General features: G+C 48.4%; 2 protein-coding genes across 2 annotated transcripts; one reads left to right on the forward strand and one right to left on the reverse strand.

Annotated features, from left to right (window-relative positions):
- Positions 1 to 2,378: 2,378 nt before the first annotated feature.
- Positions 2,379 to 15,997, forward strand: LOC146345272 (cytochrome P450 2C23-like). The gene is made up of 9 exons (XM_084859524.1): positions 2,379 to 2,571; positions 4,594 to 4,756; positions 6,530 to 6,679; positions 8,479 to 8,639; positions 11,584 to 11,763; positions 12,898 to 13,039; positions 13,859 to 14,046; positions 14,528 to 14,669; positions 15,390 to 15,997. Exons 1-9 carry the CDS (start codon positions 2,398 to 2,400, stop codon positions 15,569 to 15,571), a joined length of 1,482 nt encoding a protein of 493 aa, XP_084715650.1. The 5' UTR covers positions 2,379 to 2,397; the 3' UTR covers positions 15,572 to 15,997.
- Positions 15,998 to 20,908: 4,911 nt separating this feature from the next.
- Positions 20,909 to 26,060, reverse strand: LOC146345273 (cathelicidin-2-like). The gene is made up of 4 exons (XM_084859525.1): positions 25,840 to 26,060; positions 23,570 to 23,677; positions 22,611 to 22,694; positions 20,909 to 21,203 (listed from the first exon to the last, which is right to left on the reverse strand). The coding sequence occupies exons 1-4, from the start codon at positions 26,020 to 26,022 to the stop codon at positions 21,093 to 21,095; spliced, it is 486 nt and encodes a 161-aa protein (XP_084715651.1). The 5' UTR covers positions 26,023 to 26,060; the 3' UTR covers positions 20,909 to 21,092.
- Between the last annotated feature and the right edge of the window lie 200 nt (positions 26,061 to 26,260).

Consider the following 26,260-nt stretch of genomic DNA (forward strand, 5'->3'; position numbering starts at 1 on the left):
TGCAGGCAGCTGTTGGGTTGAGCCACATCAAAAATTCACCAAATCCTAAATTAAGGCAGATGAATATACACAATTAAAATTGTTTAATATTAGAAAGTGCAAATGTTAAAAACATTGTAACAAAGACTTATGTGTCACAATATACAAATAAAACCTTGAATGTATAAAACCTTAGTCCTATAACGCTAAAATGTTATAACAATGTAAAAAAGACACATATGACAATGTATTAAAAATTAAAACCAGAGTATATAAAGCCTTAAAAACTACAAATGGACCAAATGCATTTCAGCTGCTGCCTGGATCAGTGGGCGACAAGAAACACTCTGGCCTAAACTCTGTTGGGAAAATCTTTCATTGGAGGGCCGAATGAATCCATCCATGTATCTTGAACAACGGCTCATCCTAGGTCAGCCCTTGCTTGATAATATAGTGATCAGAGTAAGTTAGCAAAAGCTAAGCAATACAGCCTAAAGCAGTTTCAAGACCATGTGTGAGTAGTCCATCATCCATATCAACAAACCAGTTTTCATCTCCTTCATAAAGCCAATGGGTCTTCATTGCCCATTCAAGACCAAGCCAACCCCAAAGACTTTGCATTACAACAAGGAGCACGATACTGTTGCTGGGAAAATTCATTCCTCCCCCCTCCCCGGCTCCAACTACAGTGGGGATTGCAGCTAAGCCCACAGGGAATTCGGGGGTGGGGAGTGGGAGGTGATGTCAGCATGCTTGCTAAGGGAGTTGTGGCCGTGGCATGCCTGCCAGCCCGGACGCCACTGCGCCACTGGCCAGCTCCACCGCCAGCAACGGTCCAAATGCGTCTTGCTCCCTCAGAAGCCCCGCCTCTTCTCCCTCACTGCCCTTTATGCCTGGAACTGCCTCTCAGAACAGCACTCACGTGGTACCACCTCTCTTACTTCCATCAGATCAAATGCAACCTGAATCATGGGACAGCAAGAGCTTCCAGGGCATCCATGATGCAGCAGTGAGCCAAGGGAGGCACCCAACCCCTTACGGTGGGGGGCACAGTTTGTGCACAGCAGCAAAGAATCCAAAACGTGCTCCCCAATCCTTTGCGACATTGCATAGAATCCTGGGGCCCCAGTCCAACCCAAATTAATCACATCTAGGTCCCATTGAACTCAGTGTGACAGTTACTTACAACTGATTTTCCGCCCATTCATTTCAATGGGGTTTACACACACACACACACACAATTTTAAAGAAAATTGCACTCTGAACCACTTCTCAAATATAATAGGCCTCAAATATATATTGGCTTCATATAATCGCTGATATTTCCTGTTTTATATTCTCAGTTATTTTACAGGGCATTCCAATGCGCTCAGAAGTTAAGTCCCAAGTTGTGAAGTTTCACAACTTCGAAGCTTCAAAGATCATGCCTCAATTAGAAAAAAAAAAACATCACGGAGAAGCCCCGATTCTGCGAGAATAATGCCTGAATTTAAAAAAAAAAAACATGGGGGGATAGGAGGGGGGGATAGGAGGGGGTAAAACTTAGTCTCATTTGAGGGGATACAACAACCCCCTGCTCAATGCAGGAAGCCTGATTCCCAGGTGGTCGCCCATCCAACTACTGACCAGGGCTTAGCAGCTGAGATCAGACAAGCGCGCGCAGGAAAACAGCAGGAAAACAGCACAGCGCTTGAGCGTGAACCGAGGTTGCGCATTCGATGAAGCACTGCAATGGGGAAAATGGGTGAGTGTGAATAATCACGTTTTAATGCGAGAGCGTTTAACCCGACAGGACACCGAATTCATTGCGATGGCGGGCGCAGTTTAGATCGGCCCCTGATTATTTGTTTTTTTCTGTCCAACCAATGTTTCTGAGATCAGATAAAACAGAGGCATGACATTTTCAGAATACGTTTGTACACGACAGCTAAATGATATTTCAGACTGATTGCAAATAAAAACACATTAAAATGTTAATTATAATTCATTTATTATTATTTGTATTTTTTCTTGAATTTGGCGCCACAGTTAACTTGGGGCTGTAGTTTGCCTCCAAGTTTGCCTGCATGGACCTTCAAGTTTGCCTGCATGGACAGGCCACTCTTGGCTCCCCCCTCCCCGTCTGCACACCTACAGCCATGCAGATTCTGCAGCAGGTGAATCTCAGCCCACATTTGAGAGCACAGAGGCAAGCTCAAATGGCTTCTCCCCGTAGTTGACCCCCAGGGGACAAGCTCCAGCAGGGCACAAAAGCTCAGAAATGCAAACACAGACTCTGTTCCTAGGATTATATAAAGAGACTTTGAACTGACGGTGGTTGAACACTAATCTCACCTCGTGTTGACTTGAATTATGCTGTTTGTCAAAGCTTCATAACCCCCAGTCTCTTGTCCACTGGGGAGAGGAGGCTGGGCTGCAATGGATCTGCTAGGGAGCACCGCTGTCTTCTTGGTGGTCGGCCTGCTCTTCCTGGTAGCATGGAAGAAGGCAGGGGCCAAGAGGAAGAACTTCCCCCCAGGCCCAACACCTCTTCCATTCATTGGGAACCTCCTGCAGCTGAAGACCAAGAACATGGTGGAATGTCTGAAGAAGGTAAGGAAGGAGGCTTTAGCTAAGCCATTCACCCCACCCCCATTACCCAAACTCACTCTGGGACCTTGAGGGACATCAGATCTGCTGGTTCTGCAAGGGCTGGGTGAGAATTTTGTATCAGTTCAGTTTTGATCAGAATTCACCAAAATCAAAGTTCTCCATATTTGGGACTAAAGTAGGGATGTACGAAAGTCACTTACCTTTCCGTGGATTCTGTTCATGGTGGGGGGGGAGGCGTTCCGTCCCTCCCCCCGGAATCCTCGATGGGGGGGAAGCGATCCGGTCCTCCCCCCCAGAATCCTCGATGGCCAGCTGTGCTCCGCGGCAGCTCTGCTGTAGCCGCTGCCATTTGCGTACGCTTTTTTTTTTTTTAACCGGGATGTGATAGTCTACGTAAGTCTTTACGTAACCTATCACGTCTCTGTAAAAAAAAAAAACACCAAACGCCAGACTGCAAATGGCGGCGGCAGTGGCAGCTGGTTGGAAGACCAGCTGCAGAAGCTACCGCCGCTGGAGCTGCCGCCGCCCAGAACATCCGCCCCAGGTAAGTCTTGTCCCGGGGGGATCCGCGGGGGGGCAGGCCGTTCCACCATAGATTTCGGGGGGGCCGAATGCACTGGCATTCGGCCTCACCAAGATCCGTGGTAGAATTCTCTGACATCCCTAGACTAAAGAGCTTTTTAAAAAAATTAAATATGGCAGAAGCCAAAATGAACAGATTTGTCCATCCAGGCCGAGGGCTTTGAGTGTTTAACTCTTAAAGGTCTGAGTTTGAATCCTTGTGGATGTTGGTGCTGAATTAGGGTTACCAGCTCCTTTTTTTTCTGACAGGCCCCTCATTAACAGCTACATCGTGGTCCTCTCCATACAGGGAATAGCTGTACCTAATGAACTTCGCTGGTGCATGTCTGTCTGTCTGCCAGCACAATCCTGTGCGTGATTGGACAGAAAATGTCCTACAACTTCTATCTTTCCCCAGCTAGCCATGCTGGCTAGGAAATGCTGGGAGTTATAGGACTTTTTTTGTCTGAACATGCATAGCATTGCGCCCTTAAAGTGGTAACACACATGAACAAGCAAGGGAAGATTCCTAAGTGGTCCCTAACAGATGACCTTTGCCTTTAGCTTTGGTGAAGATGCGCCTTCCCTTGATCCTGTGAGGAAAGGACAAAGAGCAATAGGGCGGAAGAACAAGTCAGGCATTAGGAAAGGTCGGATCAGGCTGTCATAGCAAAGAGGTCAGAGCAGCCAGGATCCAGGGAGCTGTGGCAAACATTGTGCTGATGCAGCCAATTGCAAGCCAAGCTTGTGCTGGAGTCCTTGCAGAACTGGATCTCCCCCAAGCAAATTAAAACGTACTCCCAGAAGGACAGACGGGGTTTGCATACACAACGCCCAAAGAGGTGGCTGGTTGGGGTTTATTTGTGGCCTGGATTCCTCTTGCCTTCTGGAACGTAGTTATGCAAGGCTTGGCTTGCAGTTGGCTACACCAGCCCAAATATTGAGGAACTCTTCTCCAGGCAACGGCTTTCTCTGATGGACCTGATCTAACAGTTAGGAAACATTTCCTAATGCCTGGCTTGAACTACAACTCCTGCCCGTTTAACCCCATTGTTCCTTCCCCTATCCTGATTTTTTTCCTGTCTAAACATGCATAAGATTGGACCCTAAAATGAGTTCTAGGCCGCCTTTCAGGGGAAACCCTCTCAAGGCAGTGTACAAGAGAAAAGTTGGGTGAGGATTTCATTTCAATTCGTTCGTGATAACAATTTACCAGAATTCGCAAAGTTCTCCCTATACAGGAGAGAAAGAACATGAGATTTAAAACATTTGAAGGGGGCGTAGGATGAAACTGACAGATTCCCCCATGCCTAATTCAAGCCCCACAACTGGACTCTCTGCTTTGCACCTCGGGACCGAATTAGATGAGATGTCAAATTATTTGGCATTTCGTCACTGATGGTTGTTAAACACAAAGGTCTTCCCTCTGCAAACCTTCTGCTATCTGTTGTGTCTTTACAGATGAGCGAAAAATATGGTCCAGTGTTCACGGTGTACTTTGGCTCAGACCAGGCAGTGGTCCTCTACGGTTATGATGTAGTGAAGAAGGTTCTGGTTGACCGTGGAGATGAGTTCCTCAACCGAGGCAGCTTCCCATCAGCAGATAAGACCAGCAGAGGACTCGGTATTGTCCAGTACCATTAGCCCGGAGCAGTACCAGGGTGGTAGACTGGAACAGGGCCTTGGGCCACCTTCCCCAGCTTGGCTCCTCCTAGCTGTTTTGGACCTGTAGTTCTAGCATTCCTGACCTGTAGACACACTGGCTGGGGCTGATGGGAACTGAAATCCAAAACATCTGGAGGGCACCAAGTTGGGCTAGGCTGGTCTGTGATTTGGATCAGGGAGTTCTGGCTTCAAATCCTTGCTCAGCTATGAAGTTCACTGGGCGACCTTGGGCCAGTCACTAACTCCTAGCCTAGCCTACCTCGTAGGGTTGTTGTGAGGATGAGGAGACAAGATGTATCATTACTCTCACATGCACACACACCATTTGGAGACTGAAGTTCTCGAACAGCCTTCCCCAACCTGATGCCCTCCAGATGTGTTGGACTACAACTCCCAGTGTCTCCCAGCCAGTACAGCCACTGGGGATGATGGGAGCTGTAATTCAACGGCTCTGGGTGACACCAGGTTCTAGATACTCTGGGGAGGGAGCTCAACCCCAAAGCATGAAGGCTGCAGCAACTCACACAAATGAAAGTATAAAACTCTATGGCAAACTAGGTAGCTAAACTTCTGGGAAAGAGGAATAGTTTGCTCTCTGCATGCATGAGGTGATGGGAGCCCTGAGACACAGCCAGCTTTCTGCATGAGCTGACTGCGTGCTCCATCTAGGCAGCCGACATCCAGACTCCTGGTCCATCTAGCTTAGAAGTGTCCAGTGGAGGCTGGTGGCTCCTGTTTCAGTGGGGCAGTACATCACCTCTGGGTTTCAGTCAGAACTCTAACGGAGGTATCCAAAGCGCTGAATCCAATCCCCAAAATGGGTTTGGCACCTTGGATGGCTCCTTTAGAGTTCTGACTAGTTCTGACTGAAACCCAGAGCAGATTCACCATCTCACTGAAATAGGCGCCACCAGCCTCCACTGGAAGTGTCCATGGCGACTGTTCAGGACCCTCCAGGGTCCCAGATGGGGCCTTTCCCAGCCCTACCTGATGAGGTTGGGATTGAACCTGGGACTTTCTGCACGCAAGGCAGGTGCTCTGCCGCTGAGCCATGGCCCTTCCTCAAACATGCCCTCCATCGTGTTCCTGCCAGCAAACGCCATGCATTCACTGGCACTGGAGAGCTGGCAGTGCAATCACAGGGTCCGAATGGCTGGAAAAGGCTACCCCATGGCCAGCCCTACTGTTAAGCAGAAGGATGCCACCACCTCAGGCAGCAGATGGGGGGGCGAGCAGTGGTAAGGTGTTGGAAGGCAGATCTCTGTGTGCCATACAACCTACCCTGTGCCCTTGATGGGAGCCTGCTGTCCTCAGGTTCCATCCTCCCTGCTGAGCTACCAGTCTGGCTGGATTCTGCAAATGGAGTGGAACATCAGAACAGCCAGTCTTCTCGCTCATCCCTCCAGTCCAGCATTCTGTCCACACAGTGGCCAACCAGAAGCCACTGGCACAAGCAGGACATGAATGCAACAGCACCCTCCCGCCCATGTTCCCCAGCAACTGGTGTACATAGGCACACTGCCTCTGATACCTGAGGCCAAGGAGGGCACCATTTTGTCCTTCGCCTCAGGCAGCAAAATGTCTTGAGCCAGTCCTGGGGTCCCCTCTGCTATTGTCCATGGGACAACCACAGTTCATGCATGCGGATGGATCTTGTATTAATCATGTGCAATAGGTTCACTCCCTTTTCTGGCTCCACGTCCATTGTGTTTGCTCCTGTTGCCTCCTTCAGGTATTTTCATGTCCAGTGGGGAACATTGGGTCCAGATCCGTCGCTTCTCTCTCTCCACTTTGAGGAACTTTGGCATGGGGAAGAAAAGCATCGAGGAACGTATCCAGGAAGAGGCGGAGTATTTGGTGAAGGAGCTGAGGGCCACAAAGGGTACATGGGGATACCTTGAAATTTTAATTAATGTATTTTTAAATTCATATGAAATAGTCAACCAAGTCAGAAAGACCAAGTACACCGACTGTATCTTTTCTAGTATCTTTTGTTTGACACTGGTGATGGGGGAGGAATACCTGTTGCCCAGTCACAGCTACAATAACATCCTGGTTTTCTCCACTGATATCTATGGGTAACTCTCATTTCCACCCTGGGGAAGAAGAAGGAAAAAAGTCTGCGGAAACTGGAAACTGGCCCTGCACATTAGTCTAACCCAGTGCTAGGCAACCTGGTGTCCCCCAGATGTCCTCCTGGTGTCCTCTAGATCAAGCCTAGCCAGCATGGCAAATGGTAAGGAATTGTGGAAATTGTAGACCAAAACATCTGGAGGGGACCAGGTTGCCTAGCCCAGGTTGCCTAGCCTTACCCAACCTGGGGATAGGTGGCTGGGGATTTCTGGGAGTTATGGCCCAACGCATCTGGAGACACCAGGTTGAGAAAGGCTGAGCTAGCCATGACATCTGTGCAGGTGAGAGTCTAGGCCAACAGCCCGTTGTCTAGAACAGAGGTGGACAACTTGTGGCCCTCCAGATGGTTTGGACTACAACTGCCTGCAGCCCTAGACATTAAATCCAATGGTACGGGATGATGGGAGTTGTAGGCCCAAACATCTGGAGGGCCAAATGTTGCTCATCTAGAACGTTGTGTAGGCAGTGCTGCTTCTGATGCTTTCCTCTTTTTGGATGAGGCATAAGTGATAGAGAGAAATAAGGCAAATAACATTGTCAAGCAGGAACTCATTTTTTTCTTCATGGTAATGTGCTTGCAGGACAGCCCCCTCAGACCCTTGCAAAGTCTGGAGGGGGCTCCCCCCCCTCGGTTTCTCTCCCATCTCCCATTCTTATTCTTATAGGAAAACATGGGAGGAAGCTCAACCAAACCCCACGGAGCTTACTTCTGAGTAAACAATCATAGCACCAAGCTGTTCTGCAGTATGCGTGGGAGAAATAAAAGGCAGGAGACGGGGGAAAGTGAGTGGCAGAAAGAGCAGGTGCCGGAAATGGGTGATGGAGAAAAATTCTCCATGGCCTATGGATTAGATAGCCTGGATTTGGGGGAGAACCGAGGGTGGTTGTGTGTGTTCACATTTACCAGCTAAAATGTTGGCCAGAGGCTACAGTGACCCATATTCTGCGGAGGGAGGTCTGAGGTTAGCAACAGCATGACTAAGGCCACTGTGATGCTCAGTCAAAAACTGAACTAAAGACCTTCTGGATTAAAGTGCACTCTTGCTACACCAGCTAGCTGGGGATCTATCTGGATTAGTGACGGGGACCGGGGGTGGAGTGCATTCAGTTCGGATTTTAATGCAAATTTACCTAATTTTGCACTTTCAAGCCCCTATAAGACCAAAACTCAGCTGTCCTGCAAAATTCACACATCTCCAAATTTTGCAGTGGAGTTCTCCAATCAGAAAATCTGTATATATTATGTATATTAGGGAAAATAATGTTAAAAGTGTATTGTATTTGGAAATTTGCTTGCAGAAAATGTGCACATTAAGCCAAAAAATGCATGTATTAGGAAAAATGTGCACAAAAACTATTTTCATGCAAACTTTTAAAAAAAATCCACATTCAAGGCAAACTGAATTTAAGAGTGGAAAAAGGGGAAGCTGAGAGAAACCAAAATGGTCAGGTTCATCCAACCCCAACCCAGATGGACAGACTTTGGCCCCTCGGCTGATGACTCGCTAGCCTTTGACGCAGGCCCACTGATTCCCTCTCCCTGGCCAGGCCAGCCCTTCAACCCAGCCACCCTGTTCAGCGGCGCAGCTAGCAATGTGATCAGCCACATCCTGCTCGGAGAGCGGTTTGACTACCACGACCAGGAGTACGTCCGCATCCTCCGCCTGCTCAGCGAGAGCTTCCAGCTCGAGAGCTCCACCATGGGGCAGGTGAGGAGGGCTCTGGAAAGCAGACACCAACATGCCCATGTGCTGAGAGGCACAGCGGTAGGCTTTCAGCGGAGTGGTGGCTTGGGTAGGAACAGTGACACCGAATGCAGCCTGCAGGAGTTCTCCATCTGGCCTGCCAAATGTCTTCCCCGAGCCCCACCCCCTCTCCTAGGCCCTGCCCCTTTCCTCTGCCATGCACCAAGAGAGGAGAAAGGGCTTAGGGCAGCCATCTTCACTTTTTTTCAAGCAGCAGCCACTTTGGCTCCAGGCACCACCACCAAGGCCACCTCGGAACCTGTGCAGTGCAGCACTGCAGCTAGCCCATCACGTTGCTCTTTACCTCCCGGGCTTCTCTCCTTACAGCTGAAAAGCAGCAGTTCTCCTGACTCCCCACCCCCGAGGCCCCCACCAGTAGCCCAGATCACACAGCCAGTCCACTGCTAAAGCAAGCAACAAAGTGAGCCTAGAAACCCCCTGCCAAGAGTGAGCAGCTGCTGCAAAAAGAGAACGAGAGAGTGAATGAGAGAGAGAGCTGCACCTGTGGTGACGGAGAGCTGCCAGTGGCCCTTGGGTCTTGCAGTGAAGAACGCTGGCTTAGGGCTTATCACTGATAAGCCCTAAGTAGCACATTGAAGACGAGTCTTTTTCCCTGCCCAGTGCTGAGAAAGCAAGCCTCTCTCAGCACTGCACAGGGAAGATGTCCCCAAGTGGCGTAGCTAGGTCCTTTGGCCCTAGGCCTAGGACCCATGGCCCAGGAGGACCCCAAAGGACTGCCCAAAGCGGCTGGTGATGGGGTAGTGACAAACAAGCCCAGCATCAACACCGGGGCTGGGCTGAGCAGTGCGGGTGCTTCTCCCCTCCCCTCGTCCTCCTCCTTCTGAAAGACCATTTTATAGTCGGGGGTGGCCAAGCAGGCATGTCCATGTTTACAGATGCTCATTTTATTGTTTTATATAGAATCATAGAATCATAGAATAGTAGGGTTGGAAGGGACCTACAAGGCCATCGAGTCCAACCCCCTGCTCAATGCAGGAATCCAAGTCAGAGCATCCCTGACACGTGGTTGTCCAGCCTTGTCGTGAACGCCTCCAGTGTGGGAGAGCCCACCGCCTCCCTGGGTAATAGGTTCCATTGTCGTGTTGCTCTAACAGTCAGGACGTTTCTCCTGATGTTCAGCCAGAATCTGGCTTCCTGTAACTTGAGCCCATGATTCCATGTCCTGCACTTTGGGATGATCGAGAAGAGGTCCTGGCCTTCCTCTCTGGGACAACTCTGGGACAAGGGAATATTATCCCTTTTCTGCAACAAAATGGTGCTTATTCCCAAGTAAACGTGTTTAACGTCAGGGCCGCAGAAGCAAACTCCATTTTATTCCTATAGTCATCGCAGTGCTATAGTTTAAGTGAGCTTAAAACGGCACATGTTTTCGTAAGGGTTGTTTCTTTCTTAAGGGTCTTTTCCTAAGGGTTGATTGTTTATTTGTTTTCTTTTGTTTGTTTGTTGTTTGTTTGTTTGTTTTAGCCCTTTTCCTAAGGGTTGTTTGTTTATTTGTTTTCTCTCATGACTGTAGAAGCAGCTGTAAAGCTTGGAATGGCAGTTGTGGGGGAGGGAAAGAGAAATGCTGGTTATGTGCTTCACAGCCGTGGTAATGTACCTGGCCATCTAAATCTGGCTATTAAGTCCAGAGTCTAAAGTCACCTAGGTCCAGCCCTGTCTCCTGCCGCCTCCCCATAGTTAATCTGCATAAGGACATAAGCAGAGCCCTGCTGGATCAGACCAAGGTCCCTCTAGTCCAGCATTCTGTTCACACAGTGGCCAGCCAGCTGTCGACCAGGAACCCACAAGCAGGGCATGAGTGCCACAGCACCCTCCCACCCATGTTCCCCAGCAACTGGTGTACATAGGCTCACTGCCTCTGGTACTGGAGGCAGCACATAGCCATCAAGACTAGTAGCCATCGATAGTCTTCAGGAATTTGTCCAACCCCCTTTTAAAGCCATCCAAATTGGTGGCCATCACTATATCAGAGCTCAGAGCTAATTCAGCCCTCAGGCCTAAAATGGTTCCCAGTATCTCCCGTTGCCTCACAGTATGCAGAACAACCGTTTTCCCTACGCCTGGCATTATGGTTTTAATGACTAACAGGAGCTTGGCCAAGAGGCCTGGATGAATTCCTGGACTGTGACAATCCAGAGATGTCCACACAGATAGGTCCTGCCAGAGGCCTTCTCAACATCCTTCTGCCAGGATGTTGGTGGAAGGCTAAGCAGGGGTCAGTTTGTACAGTCTGAATTTGGCCAGAGGAAGATCATAAGAACATAAACACATAAGAAAAGACATGCTGGATCAGACCAAGGGTACATCTGATCCAGCACATAGTGGCCAGCCACCTGATAAATGTCACTTTTGGAGGTGGCAGGCTGTGGGATTTGGCTAATAGATTTCTGGCTAAGAGAAGCTGCTTGTAAGGATCTTAAGACTGCTGGGCAAATGCCTCTTTGGGGTTGTCTAGCCTGCCCATGTGCCTGCTTGATCCATCACTACTATCTGGTTCAGCAAAAGGCCATCCATGAGTCCCGTTCCAAAGGAAACTGGTCTTCTAAAGCCCCATAGCAGTTCCTAACAGTCAGTGAACTCAGGAGACAAACAACAACCACAACAACACAGCAGCAACAGCAGCAACAACAACAACAATGGGAGGGAGGGAGGGAGGGATGGATGGATGGGTGGGTGGGTGGGTGGGTGGGTTGGTTGGTTGGTTGGTTGGTTGGTTGGTTGGTTGGTTGGTTATGACAATGAATGGCTATGCAATATGTTAGTTTCTCATGGTGCAATTGGATTTAATTCACTGAAGAGATTCAACCTCACCAAAGCATTTACCGCTACATTTACAAGGACCTGCCCTGCCTTTCTCTCTCTCTCTCTCACTCTCTCTCTCTCTCAGCTCTACAACTTCTTCCCCAGGATCATGGACTATTTGCCTGGCCCTCACCAAAGATTCTTCAAAAACCTAGATGATGTCCAGGCCTTCGTAGCCCAGAAGGTGAAAGATCATGAGAGAATACTGAATCTCACTAGCGTTCCTCAGGACTTCACAGACTCCTTCCTCCTTAAAATGGAGCAGGTGAGACATGGAGGGAGAACAGAGCAAGAGAAGACACCTGAGAGCTCTTCATTCTCCATCCCCAACAAGAGGAGTGCTCACAGCATGCTGGGCCTCTGTGGGATGTATGTCTCTCTTGGCTCTATTTATTTTCAGGGCAGCAAATGTATCCACCTCTACTACCCTTAGGGCACAGTCTTATGCATGTTTAGATGGGAAAAAAATCCTAAAACACCCAGAATACCCCAGCAATGCTGGGTGTTGTAGGACTTTTTCTGTCTAAACATGCATAGGATTGCATCTTTTAACTCTGAAAACAGCTGTCTTCATCCCTAGAAGGAGAGGTGGGAGGAAGGAAGGTTTGGTCCCTGTGCTGGAACAAAGATTTAGGACAAGGGTGCACATGCCATGGTGTGGCCCGTGAAGTCACTGGAATGGACTGTGTCTTGTCCTTTGTTTGAACAGATTGTATTTCTTTTATGGGAGAGTGCTTTAGCCATTAAATCATTTTCCTTGGGCAGCTGTTCCATGCTTTGTGAAATTCTGACTAAGCATGTTTCAATAGCTTATTTATTTTGCTTCTGTCCCTCACAGCCTTAAGCAACAGCCCCAAGATGAGTTACAATAGGCCTGTATCTCATTTTACTCTGAAGACAGTGCTAGCTTGCCAAGATTGTTCATGAAGCCAGCAGCACCCCACCCACTTTTCCCCACAGCCCAGCAGATCCTCCTGCCAGCTTCTTCCCCAGGTCCTATCTCCCAGCAGGGAAAAGCTCTTATCTCTGATCAGCAGCTGGTCAGAGATAAGAGCTTTTCCTTAAAAACTTAAGCGTTCTGCTGGATCAGACCAAGGGTCCATCTAATCCAGCATTCTGTTCACACAGTGGCCAACCAGCTGCCTGGGGCAAACCCACAGGCAGGACATGAGTGCCACAGCACCCTCCTGCTGCCCATGTTCCCCAGTGACTGGTGTACATAGGCACTCTGCCTCTCGCACTGGAGGTCCCATAGTGCCATCAGGACTAGTAGCCACTGGTAGCCTGCTGAGCACTGGAAAAGGATGCCTTGGTACCTTGGGATGCCATCTGAAAGTGCTGCTGATTGATTCCCCAGTGTGGTAGTGCATGATTTTAAGAGTCTTCTGCCCATTCCCAGGAGAAGCACAACCCCAAGACTGTATTTACTCGAGAGAATTTGGTGATGACAGTTTACGACCTATTCCTGGCTGGGACAGAAACGACCGGCACCAGCCTCAGATACATCCTTATGATCCTGCTTGAACATCCCTCAGTGGAAGGTTTACAAAACATTGCGTGAATAGTGTTTTGCCCTTTGTTTGATCAGATCGCGTCTCTTTTATGGGAGGGCGCTTTAGACATTGAATCATTTCTCTTGGGAAGCTGTTCCATCCTTTGTAAAATTCTGGCTGACCATGTTCTGGTAGCTTCTTTCCTTCCCTGCCTTATGCAAACAGCCCCGGGGTGACATACGATATGCCCATATATCATTTTATTCCAAAAACTACTCCATAAGATGGGCAATGCTAGCTTGCCAAGGTTGTTCATGTCTAATTGTGGATCGGAACCAGGACCTTCAGCATCCAAACCCGAAGTGCCATCCACTGATGTCTAAAACTTACATGGGCAGGTATAGGCCTAGTTCACATACATAACCCATGGCTTATTTAATCATGAACAACCCATGGTTCTGGTTTAATGACAACCCATGGTTTAAACAGCCCAGAGTGCATAACCCAACAGCAAACAATGGGCTCTCTTTCTGGGTTGTTCATGGTTAAAAAAAATGGTTTGTTAGCATGGCTATATTCACACTCAATTACAACAACCCAGAATTCAACAACCTATGACTTTCATCAGGATCACATCTGGGAAAGAAAGGGTTAAACCCTCCCTGTGCTGTGCAGTCCTGATAACTGCAATCATGTTTAAGCATCATGTGTAATTTGGCCAAGATCTTCCAGGAAAGTCAACTAATGTAGAATGTTCTAGGTTCTACATTTAACAAAAAAAAAAAAGCGAGGAGGCCACCAAAATCAGCCTTCTTTTTCTTGATCTGTTGAATGCACTAAATGCCCTGTCTTTGGATCCACTTCCAGCAAAGATCCATGAGGAAATAGACCGCGTGATAGGGCACGCGCATCCTCCTGCCATGAAGGACCGACTTGAGATGCCCTACACAGAAGCTGTCCTCCATGAAGCGCAGCGACTTCTTGATCTCATCCCCTTAGGATTCATCCGTACAGTGAAACAGGACATGGAATTTGAAGGCTTTACCATCCCCAAGGTACCTGCAAGAAACAGCTTCAGGTTGGGGTCCAATGTGCCCACAGAGACCTCTCTTGGCACCCACCAGGCTCCGTGCTGCCCCTCCTGATTCTTATTTTATTTCTTAAGATTTTTTATTTTTTTTTTTTTACTGGGAGGTCATCATGCTGCAAAGTGAAGCACTGCCCTCCATCTTTATTTGGGTTCAAAAGAGTGTTTTTTGTGTATTTTGGGGCTCAGACATCACCTCTGCCTTGGACATAGGTTCTTGGCCATGTTACTTTTCTTTTAGTCTTACCAGTTTGTCTTCTGGGAGATGAGTGTTTTGTGAATGGGCATGTCCGCCATGGCAGCCATTTTGTGAATGGGCAAGCCACCCATGACAGCCATTTGTGAGAGTTCACTCTGTCAAAATTCTAAATGTGCCCCCCACAGATAAATAACTCTTAATTGTCACTGGTCAGCTCTTGTGCTAAGACCTTCCCTGCTTCTTCTAATAGGGTGCCACTGTTTACCCCGTCCTGAGTTCTGCAATGCATGACCCCAAGCAGTATAAAAATCCGTATCAGTTTGACCCGGAACATTTCCTAGATGAAAAAGGAGACTTCAAGAAGAATGGAGCTGACATGCCGTTTTCAGCAGGTAGGAATGGCTGGACAGCCATTTGTTGGGGATGTGCTAGTTCAGAGGTCCTCAAACTGTGGTCTGTGGACCACTGCAGGTACCATAACATGGTGATGGTGTAATCTATAACTTTTTTCCTAAGAATTACCTGTTAAAGGAGTCTTTATCAGCAGCCGGGCTCATGATTTTCTTTATATGGCGCTAGTTTTGATGATGATGCCAGCCCTGAGGGAGTAGAGAAGGTGGAAATGTTTTTCAAATATGAATTAAGTATGTATGTGCTTTGAAAAATAAAATTCGTAAGTGGTCTGTTGTGACCCCCAGTAATTTTCAAGTGGGCCTCAGGGGAAAAAATTGAGAAGCATTGCTGCAGATCTTGATTCCTTGCAGCGAGGAGGAATGTAGACTGGATGACCAGAAAGATGGCCCCTTCCAACTCTATGGTCCTGTGAATGGAAAGCAGCCTTCCCCAGTGACATGCCAGCTGGGGACAATGGGAATTGTAGTCCAACACATCTGGAGGACACTAGGTGGGGGAAGGCTGCCACAAAGCAGAGGCTATTGAATGAGAGGTCTTTGCAAAGCACCTCGGATAGGTCCCTTGGAGTTCTGACTGGTGCTGACTGAAACCCGGAGCAGATTTACTGCCCCACTGACATTGGAGCCACCGGCCTACACTGCCTAACCCTCCTCCCCATGAAATACCTCAGCAGCACCTTCTGCTTCCATCTGTTACAGGAAAGAGGAGCTGCCTGGGCGAAGGATTGGCCCGGATGCAACTCTTCTTATTTCTTACCACCATCCTGCAGAGTTTCCGTCTCAAGCACCCTCCGGGAGTCACCAAAATCGATCTCACGCCAGAGGTCAGCGGCGTTGGGAACATCCCCCGCCAGGTCATGTTACGCTTCTCCCCACGCTAAGCGTCGACCTCAACACTGTCCCACGGTGAGGTGTTCCAGGGGCACAGCACGCATCTAGGTTTGGTTTCCTTTGGACAGAGGTCACTGGTGGCTTATGGCATTTTGTAACTTTTGAGTTTATTTACAAATGCACGGGATGAGGGTGGGTGGAAGCACACGACTGAAATGCTCCAACGGACAGCCAAAGCCACAGCTCCTGAGAGAGCCAGCACCCCCGAACGCTGTTAATTTACAGAGCCCAAACTCAGCTTTCTGCCGTTGTGTCTCATTTCATCTGAGTCCACGTAAAACTGCCATTTACCATTCTCCGCTCACAGCTAGCTGACCCCGCCCCCTGGCTAGAGGGGATGCCTGTTTTTTGCCTCTTTTGTCTGCTGTGGGACGATGTTTTCAAAAAAGGAAAATAAAGGAACCCCTTTCTGATACTGCCTGCTAAGTTGGGGGTGGGGAGGAAGGAAAGTGGAGGACCAGAGCAGGAAGGGAGGGGGAGAAACTGGGTGGCAGCGGCAGAGGAGGCAGGGTGGCAGTAAGGAGGGGTCCACTGCAGGGCACCTGGCGCAGGGCCCTCTCAGTCCAAGCAGAGCCACTAGGTTTCCTCTTTCTTTTGCTTGGTGCTCACCAGGAGGGTATTGGCACGTTCAGAAGTGCAGGGTGCCCTCGTGAGGGCCACAGCCACGCCCCCTCACAGCCACGCCCCCTTCTACGATTGCACAACCTTGTAAGATATACAGCCTTCCACTGGGATCCAAAACCAGTGCAGCTAAGAGTAAGGCGGGGGTATTTCCACTGCACGTCTGAGAAAAAAATGCAGGGGTGTTAATCTGTTTCACCCACTCACTCACACACAAACATTTTAGGTTTTCGGAATATGATCCTCTATGGAAGCTTCACCCTCTCAACTCAGCCCTCATGGACTGATCCCTTCGCATTTAAGCAGCCCCCTTGCAAGCTCCCTTAGTGCCCCGACATTACCCATTAGCCTTCGTTGAGTTCCTTCATTATATCTCCCCCCTCCCTGACCAACAGAAACATCCACACACCCAGCTGGACAGTCTCCAAGGGCAGTCCAAAAATTTCAGGCAGCGGTGTCGATCCATCAACAAACCAGTTCTAGGAGTTTTCATCTCCACCAGGAGCACGTCTTTGGTAAAGCGAATAGGTCTGAATTGCCCATTCCAGACCATCATCCCAAATACTTTGCATTCTAACATGGAACAATATATTGTTGCTTGGAAAATTCATTCCCCCCACAGCTACAGCAAGGATCGCAGCTAAGCAAAGAGGGAACAAGGAATTCTGAGGGGGGTGGCAGATGACATCAGAGTCCCTGCTAATAAAAACGTGCCGGGGCTGAGGGGCTGCGAGCCCCGCCTCCACTACATCGCTGGTGCTCACATTTTTCCCCCTCAGTTCAGATTCCTAAGGTTAGGAGTTTCACTAACATGGTGAGCAAAAAAGGCACACACACCCCTTTGGAAGTTCCACTTTGTGACATCAGCGCTGCATTCCAGAAAGCCAGATTCACCTAAGACAATGTGCCCCGGGCACCTTTCTTGGTGCCTGCCAAGGTGCTCTCCCCGCCCCCTTAAAAAATGTTCTTAGCAGCAGCTGGGATTGCTGTGAATAAGGTGCTGAAAGAAACTGTGAGTTCAAGGGAATTGCTTACTGTGTTGGGGCTCAGACCCCCACCTCTGCCTTGAGGTCACCTTTTGGGGCCAGATGCTTGTCCTTTGCCATGCTTCCAGTCCATGGAGGCTGGTTTCAGTGGGGTGGTGAATCTGCTCTGGGTTTCATTCAAAACCAGTCAGAACTTTAAAGGAGCTATCCAAGCACCCAGAGAAACCCAGAGCGGACTCATTGTCCCACTGACATCCAAGCCACCAGCCTCCACTGCTTCCAGCACAAGCAATTTTGTGCTGGCGCCCGGGTCAGTTCTCAAATTGCCAAATATGCCCACAGCCCAAAGAGGTTGTCTGCCCCTGACAGAAGACATTCCAGTTCTCTTTACCTTGTAAATTGCTTATGCTACTGCAGCGCAGTCACGAAATACTTTCCCTTTCCCACACCCACAAAGTCTCAGCATTTATCATCCTTTGCAAAGTAACATTTCTAGTGACTCTTATATACATCCTATGCATGCCTACTCAGTCAGAACTAAGTACCATTTATTTCAATAGGATTGGAACTTAAACACATACACCCTCGGCTTTCAGAGGAAAACAAGCCCAGGTAAACACCACACCCAGAACTTTTCTGGGAAGTCAGGCGAACATAATGATGCAACAAACGGATTCTTGCCATGGTCATTGAGCTGAGAGAGATAGATAGATAGATAGATAGATAGATAGATAGATAGATAGATAGATAGATAGATAGATATTTGTCATTAATATGTCATTAATATGATAAAGTGACCATATCAGAACTTAATCAATGTGGAGGTCTGATATTACTGTTCCCATGATATAGATGGGGTGGCTGAGAGATAATATGCTGACATTCCTTCAATAAAGGGGGATTGAATAGGTGTGCATTCCAACAGAAGGGTGGTAAATTCTTCTCTTCACACACACACACACACACACACACAAAGTGTAGGGGGGGAACACACATACAGTACACACACATATACCAGAACTACCTCTATTGAACTTACGGAAAGCATTTTTGAATTGTCTAGATTCTAAAATTTAAACAAGAAGAAATTCGAAATTTAGAAACTGATCAGTTAGAGCACATTACATCTCCAGGAATGGGCAGTTTTCAGCTGAATATTCTAAGACCTTTTCTTATGTGTTATTGATTCCAATGGCTAGAGTTGAACAAGATCATGAGCAGCTGTAGAATGCCTGACTTGTGGAAGGAAACTAAAATGTGCCAGTGAGATATAGACCTTTATCTGTGGCTTTGCATGCAGGGGCTCCCAGGTTCAGTCCTTGACTTCTCCAGATCAGGCCGGGAAAGACTCTTGTCTGAAACCCTGGAGATCTGCTGCCAATCAGTCTAGACCAGGGTTGGGCAACCTGGTGCCCTCCAGAAGTTTTGGACTACAATCCTCCACAAGTCCCAGACAGCATGGAGGTAGCATAGAAGGCATCTCACAGCTGGGCTGGCCTTGTTTTGCTGCCTGAGGCGAAAAAGAAGATGGCACCTTCTCCCATTCCATGTACAAAAAACCACTGGACAGGTAGATGAATTTCTTTTCAACATTGATCCTCCAGTGCACCTGAAGATGGCAGGCTAACTTTGGGGGCACAGAACAGGAATCATGGCACACAAGTCTCTCCTGCAGCACCTTGCTGATGCCTCCCAGCATCTGCCACCTGAACCAACTGCTTCACTCTGCCTAATGGTAGGGCTGGCCCAGTCTATTAGGCACTGGTAGCAGAAAAGTGGCAAAGGAGTGGGTTAACCTCTCCCTAGGACAGGAAGGCCTGGCGTGCTATGGTCCATGGGGTCACGAAGAGTCGGACACGACTGAACGACTGAACAACAACAACCCATTGTTTTGTTCACTCCAGATCACTCCCTCCCCCAGAGGATCCTGGGGAAATGTCAGGCACATGTTTAACTCTTCCAGTGAAATGAAGGGGGTTACAACTGCTCGGCTCTGGCTGGATTGAACCCCATGTTTTGGGTCTAATCCCAAATTCCCTGAAGTAGAGATGGAAGGGAGTTGAGTGGTTAGCACACAGTGGCCTGTATATCCCATCCTCATAAGCAGGAGTATAATTAAAGTGCAGCATAGAAAGCGGCCTTAAGTTAGGCTATTTGTTCCTCCCATCCTTCAGAACATAAGTAGAGCCCTGAGGCTGGATCAGACCAAGGGTCCCTGTAGTCCAGCATTCTGTTCACACAGGGGCCAACCAGATGCCCGTGGGAAAACCACAAGGAAGACATGAGTGCCACAGCACCCTCCCACCCATGTTCCCCAGCAACTGGGGTACATAGGCATACTGCCTCTGATACCGGAGGAAGCACAGAGCCATCAGGAAGGTAGCCATTGATAACCTCCATGGATTTGTCCAATCCCCTTTTAAAGCCATCCACATTGGTGGCCATCACCACATCTTGTGGTAGTGAATTCCATAGTTTAACTACGTATTGTGTGAAGAAGTCCTTCCTATTATTGGTCCTGAATCTCCCACCAATCACCTTCATGGGATGACCCTATTAGGGTTCTAGTATTAGAAGAGAGGGAGAAAAATGTCTCTTGCTCCACTCTCAGCACACCATGCATGATTTTGTACACCTCTATCATGTCTCCCCTCCCTCACCTTTTTTCTAAGCTAAACAATCACAGCTGCTGTAACCTTCCCTCCTAGGGGAGTTAATCCAGCCCCTTGATCATTTTAGTTGCCTTTATTCCCTGCTGTGACTGGCAGCAGATCTCCAAGGCCCCAGGCATAGAGCGGTTTTCCCCATCACTTGCCATGTGATCAGTGTTGTAGTGGAACTGGGGCTCGCAGGGTCGAAGCAACAGGACCTTTTGATTAGCAGGGACGGCAATGTCATCGGCCACCCCTACCCACTCAGGTTCCCTCTGAGTTTAGCTGCAATTCTCACAGTAGATGAGAGGGCAGATGGATTTTCCCAGCAACAATATACTCAAATGCAAAGTATTTTGGGGTGGCCTGGTCTTGAATGGGAAATTAAGGCCTACTCATGTTTGCTCCTGCTAAATATTAATATTAAGGGTACAGTCCTATGCATGTTTGGAGAGAGAAAAGGCCTACAACTACCAGCATTCCCCAGCCAGCAATGCTGGCTGGGGAATGCTGGGAGTTGTAGGCCTTTTCTCTCTCCAAACATGCATAGGATTGCACTTTAAAACTGCTAGATGTAGTTTGTTGATATGGATCAACACAGCTGCCTGCATTTTTGGACTCTCCATGGGAGCGTGACAATGTGGACTGTCGTGATGAGTGGCTGCACTTCTAAACTTACCACTACACCAGTATGCATGATCCATCTTAACTGGAGCTGCCAAGGATTGAACTGGAGACCTCCTACATGAAAAGCATGTGCTGTACCTCTGAGCTGTGGTCTCTCCACAATTGTGCAAAACAAGCAATTCTGGAGGGTGCAGCTAAGCAGAGTTTTCCTTAGCACCCAAGTGGGGTTTTGCCCATCCCACACTTCTTGTTTGGACATTTTTTTAAAAAATGTTAACAAGAAAAGGTGGCGTCCCTCCTCCCGTGTTATGACAAATGGCCTTTGGTTGGTGGACATCACTTATTGGACTTGCCCTTCGTCAAAGTTTGGAGGCTGCTGACAAATACCATTTAACTTTGGGGGTGGGGGGAAAGCATTTCACAAGAAGATTTTTTTTTTTTTAAGGGCATTTTATTAGGCAATGAAGACAGATGAAACATCTTTGAACAAGTAGTGAAAGAGAAACAGTGCAAAGAAGCAGCGCAGGACTTCCACATCTGAACTTCCAGGTCTCTTTGCTGTGTAGCTGTAGCAGCAAGCATGGTGAGGTGGGGAGCATCTCAGCATCCTTTCTCTCGGGAACGCTCTACCCCAAAAATCTGAGAGCTCCTAAGGCAATGCTCACACCATGCTTCTTCCCAAACCTTTTAATTTTTCCCCAGGCCTTTCCCCAGCGACCTCTTGTGATGCGATTCAGCTAGATCAGGGGTGAGAGAGATGAGGCAGAGTGAGCGTGTGTGCACTTGTGTGATTCGTTTGTTACAAGGCCAGTACACAGCATTTTAGGGTGCTTCAAGACTAGTTGCTCCTAGAATGGCCCAAGTATTGTTCTTCCACTGCAAACCACCTGTAGAACTGCAGCTACCTTTCCACATTTGGGGGCAGGTATAGCATTGCTGTGTCTGTACAGCCCTCTATGTTCCATCCACATGAGTGGGCACAACATGGCCAAGTGGGCGAGGAAGGAGCAATTCACCTGGGCACACCATTTTCCTAATCTTAAAACAACAAAACAATATTCGCACTTTGGATGGCTCCTTCAGAGTTCTGACTGGTTTTGACTGAAACCTAGAGCGGATTTACCACCCCACTGGCATTGGAACCACCAGCCTCTACTGGAAAAAAACTAATGATTGGGGGTTAGGGGAAAGCGTGTGTGGGCATCTGAGGAGCCCAGAAGGACTTTGCCCGTGGCCCCTAAGGCTTCCCACCCCTATGCTATAGGGTGACTATTTAAAACAAAGTTAAAGGCAAAATTTAGTGCAGATGGAGTGGATAAAAAATAAACAACAATTGTGATAAATCGGTGCCAATTAGTAAGTTAGCAGTGACAGCGCACCAAATGCATGGTGATCGGCTCACTGGCCGGATGGGTCACTGCATGTGTCAGAACCAGGCCTCTTGTTTGTAAAAAGGCAATCGGGTAGCGCTAAGGGGCCCTACATCTGGGGAGAGTGCGCTACTGTTTCGTTTGTTCTTTTTTAAAAAGACAGCCAGGCTTTTGTGGTCTGAAAAAAGATGGACATTCAGGGAAACCACAGGAGGATGACAATTTGAGGATGACATCACATTAGATGCCCTGTAAACAGCGAATGAATGAAGCCCATAGAAAACGCAGAGTGTGGCAGTAGCCTTGGTCTGAACAGGGTTGCGAAAGAGCCAAAATTCCACTGGCAAAGTCCAAATGCCCCCCTCTTGCCCCGGAAGAACAGGAGGATATTAAGCTCAACCAAATGTGTGTATTTCATTGCTATTTTCTTTACAAGATGTGCTTTTTAAAAAATCTGCTTCATATCACATGGGAAATGGCATTTTGCACATACTGAGGAGGTCTTCTGGTACCTCAGGCATGCCGGTTGGTTTCGTACGCTCACAGAAGCATTCATGCCTGAGGTGCCAGAATTTTGGAAAACAAAATTTGGCGCCTTTGTGAGCGTACAAAACCAACTTATACTAGGTCAGACCACTGGCCCATCTACTGCAGAATTTACTTTGAGTGTCACCAGCCCTCTAGGGTCTCAGGAGGGTTTTTTCCCCCACAGTGCCCCCTCCGCAGCCTCAGTGTTGTCAGCAACCCATGCAAAAGGAAAAGGAACAGAAGTACCTCTTGGTCCACATCCTCACACTGGACGATAATGACTGGTGGACGTTGCTGGGTCGAATAGAATCCAGAGCAGTCCTTGTCGACCTGTCCAAGGGGAGAAAAAGAGTCGTGAACACGAAAGGAGAAACAAGCCCGAGAAGCGCGCGCACCCCTGCCCCCCAAATCTCTGTGGCAGAAGAGGCTTAGAGGGCGTCAGCACAGGGCAGCCTTCTCCAGCATGTGTTGGACTACAGCTCCCAGAATCCACCAACCTGGGGGGTTCTGGGAGTTGTAGTCCATCACATCTGGGGGGCCCCAGGTTGGGGAAGGGTGTTGTATTTGAATTGCAGCCTTAGGCTGCTGCAAGCCAAGCCCACTTACCTGGAAGTAAGCCCCACTGAACTCAGTGGGACTTACTTCCAAGCAGACGTGTGTGTAGAATTTCGCCATTAAGCTCTGAGGCGGGAGCAACAGAAGATGCCCTTCGACTCAGGCACTGTGCGGGGCACATGACAGGGCACCCATTGTGGTGGTGAATGTACCTCCAGACTTCCCAGGGTAACGTTTATTTATGATCTCCATTAATGGTGTAGATTTGGATATTGGCCTTTGTCCAAACTGCCCTCACAATAAAACTGATGCAATGAAAAATCAGGTTTAATAGCAAAAAAAGCCAGGAGTGGCAACAGCGAGGGGACAGATAACACCTCAGGATGGGGCTACAATTCTGATGGATGCTCTACACACAGTGGGACAGCAAAGCAACTGTTTGGGAGGGATGCTATCTGGATTCTGAGGCATAAATGGGGCTGTGGGGGGAGGTGTGAAAGGTGCCAATATGGGAGAAAAAGGCTACTGGGGAGAAACAAAATCCCCTGATTAATTTCTGCATCTCCAGTGGCTGTTAAAGGCACAGGAGCAGGAGAAGGCTGGCAATCGTCTAAACAAGAGAGACCCTCCTAAGGGGACAGTGCCCTTACCCCATCCTGTTTGTAGTCGCACTGGGTCACATCAGTCTGGTCGAACGGACGGCAAGCCGTCTCTTTGATGGAGAATTTCAATGGCTGGGTGGTTTCACCAGTAGCTTGCTGTGGAGACATTCAGTAAAAGGGATAAATCATCTGACTGGGAATAGAGAGCAGTTCTGTTTAGGGTTTGCCTTTGAATCAGGTCCTTTACAAGAGCCTTTCTACACAAGGCTGTTATTGTTTGCTCCTGATTCCTCACTTGCGGTATTTTGCAGGTCCTTTACACAGCGTCATCCTCCTCCAAGGACTCTCCCGTACCTTGCAACTATTATCACAGTTTTTTTCCTAAAGAGGAAAGAGTTTTTCTACATGAGGCTGTTAATCACAGTATCTACCTTAGGTTTTGTTGCAGAATTGAGATCAGAGCTCTACACAAACAGCTTTTCCTTTCCTGCTCTTCTGTTACATAACCTTCAGGTGGAACAGTGCTATAGCAGGATAGCTTAAGTACACAACAAGAAACAGTGCTGTTTTTCCCATTATAAAACAGTGCCCCATTCTCCCCATTCTAAAAAAAAAAACAACCTGGGAAAGCACTCTTAAAAAACAAAAAAGAAACTGGAGGATCACAACATTGCTTAAAGAGCCCATAAACAACCGTGAGTAAAGAATTATGAACACACAATAAATGCCTTGTGTAGAAAAGCTCAAAGTCTGGTATTTTTCTGAATGGTATTATAGAAATCTGGAGTATTTTCACAATTCTACTATACAACAATGCCATCTAGTGGTTGTATAATGGAACGTATAGAAAGGCAGAGAAAGAAAAATCCTGGGGGAAAAAACACGTGTAAAGGAGCATATCGAACTTGCATATCAAACGTGTATATATCAAACTTGCAGATAAAGGGGGGAAAGTGGGTGGGGGGAGGGAAGCTCATGTAAATGGCCGATTTTAATCCCACAAAGAATCTGGAAGCAGAAGCCTCAGTAAAGGCATGGGTTAAAGCCTCATGTAGAAAAGCCCTCCATGAGCAACAACTTGGGTTCTAACTCTGTGTGTGTTTGTGCATGTGTGTGTAACTGTGTGTGTGTGCAACAGGGTTGCTAATGTTTTATCTGGCAGGGCTCTTGTGCCTTCAACACCTACAACATAGGCAGAAACGTAACAGATGCTGTTTTCCCCAGCATACAGAATCAGTGATGGCGAAAGCTTCAGTGGTGGATTTCTGCCAAGCATACAGCTGTTGGAGACACAGGAAGCCTTCTGGAAATAAAGTCGCCCTTCCTTACTCCCTAGAGCTGCTTTTAGCAGAAAGGGAACTTCCCCAAATCCCTCTGCTCCTTGATTCTCACTTCCCTTCTCTGACCCAGGACGGGCGGCTTTGGCTGTAGAAAGCTACAAATCACTTTAGGGGATGCCCAGGGGTGGGTGCTGAGAAAATGGCCAGGCACCCTGTGTGCCACCACTCCCATCAGCCCCAGGCAGCACGGCCAAGGGTTAGGGATGATGGGAGTTTTAGTCTGGAACATCTGGAAGGCGCCAGGTTGGCGAAGGCTGATCTGAAGAGAATGAAATGGGGAACATTTTTTTTTGGTAAAAGATTGGGGAGGGGTCTTCTCAGCCACTGAATTAGGGAGTGTGGGGGAGGAAAAGGGAATAGGGTGAGAACAGGTAGGAGGTCATGTGGGTGCAACCACTTAGGTTGCTGATTAAAAAGACCAATGCCTCTCTCTTTGGGTGTCTTTCTTTCTTTCTTTCTTTCTTTCTTCCCTCAAATCTAATCCACAGTCAGACTAAGCATGCAACTTGGGAAGCCCTTGGTTCAAATTTTACTCACACTTCAAATTCACCAGGCGGGCACAGGCAAGGCTTTGGTCTCTCTGCTAACACAGAGGTGATCATGCTGGCCTACCTCACAGGGTTGGTGTAGGTGTTAGTTACATCATTTGAAGCTTCTACGAAACTATTATATAAGAAGAAGTGGGTTCCCTTCAGGGACCCTCCCATCTATGAGTGTGAAGTTGGTGTCCCTTCGATCCAAAGCCCTTCGAACAGAGCGGGCTGCAAGTGAAACAGGCGCAATAATAAACCAGGCAGGCTCTGCCCTGCAGCGAATGCACAAGGTTCAAACACCTGCATGCCCAGAACACCAAAGGGAGCCTTGACCTTTGGCTCATGAACAGCGTCCTTCCTGGGGAAACTGTGGCTGCACGTACAAAGTGTTTGTGGCAACCTCGACGCCAGGACATGCGTGCACCCACGTCATGGAGCTACTCACCCAATCTGGCTGGGGCTCAGCCTCCAGCAGGCGGAAGATGTACTCGGGGTTTTGCTCCTGGTTGTAGGTGTCAACAGCAGAGGCGATCGCCTGATCGTAGCTGACGGGAGTAGTCTCGGTGGGGGCCGCGGTGACCACCCCGACGAACAGCAACACAGCACAGCAGACCTCCATCTTCTTCATCAGCTCTCTCTTCTGGGAGTTCAGGTTCAGCCCAAGTTGGGAATGTGGGTGCTGGCTGCTTTATTTATAGCCCACCTCTCCTGGGACCTCCTCCCCAGTGGGACAACTGCCCATTGGCTAGGGATGCATGGGTGGTTTTCTCTTCCCCCTGCAGGAAATGCCTGTTGTGGGTCCAACGGAACAGGGGGATAGCAGTTGGATGTGGGGAGAGGAACTGCCAAAATCCTCCTTGCAAAAC

The sequence above is a fragment of the Heloderma suspectum genome, chromosome 5, assembly GCF_057233095.1.
Source record: "Heloderma suspectum isolate Gila_16-S chromosome 5, 16-S_ref, whole genome shotgun sequence".
Taxonomy (NCBI): Eukaryota; Metazoa; Chordata; class Lepidosauria; order Squamata; family Helodermatidae; genus Heloderma; species Heloderma suspectum.

Coding starts and splice junctions, on each gene's coding strand:
- LOC146345272 (XM_084859524.1), top strand. CDS start 2,398: ATGGATCTGCTAGGGAGCACCGCTGTCTTCTTGGTGGTCGGCCTGCTC. Junction 6,680..8,478: donor GGAGCTGAGGGCCACAAAGG/GTACATGGGGAT, acceptor CTCCCTGGCCAG/GCCAGCCCTTCAACCCAGCC. Junction 14,670..15,389: donor TGACATGCCGTTTTCAGCAG/GTAGGAATGGCT, acceptor CATCTGTTACAG/GAAAGAGGAGCTGCCTGGGC.
- LOC146345273 (XM_084859525.1), bottom strand. CDS start 26,022: ATGAAGAAGATGGAGGTCTGCTGTGCTGTGTTGCTGTTCGTCGGGGTG. Junction 23,678..25,839: donor CTGAGCCCCAGCCAGATTGG/GTGAGTAGCTCC, acceptor ATGTCTCCACAG/CAAGCTACTGGTGAAACCAC. Junction 22,695..23,569: donor GCGACTACAAACAGGATGGG/GTAAGGGCACTG, acceptor CCCCTTGGACAG/GTCGACAAGGACTGCTCTGG.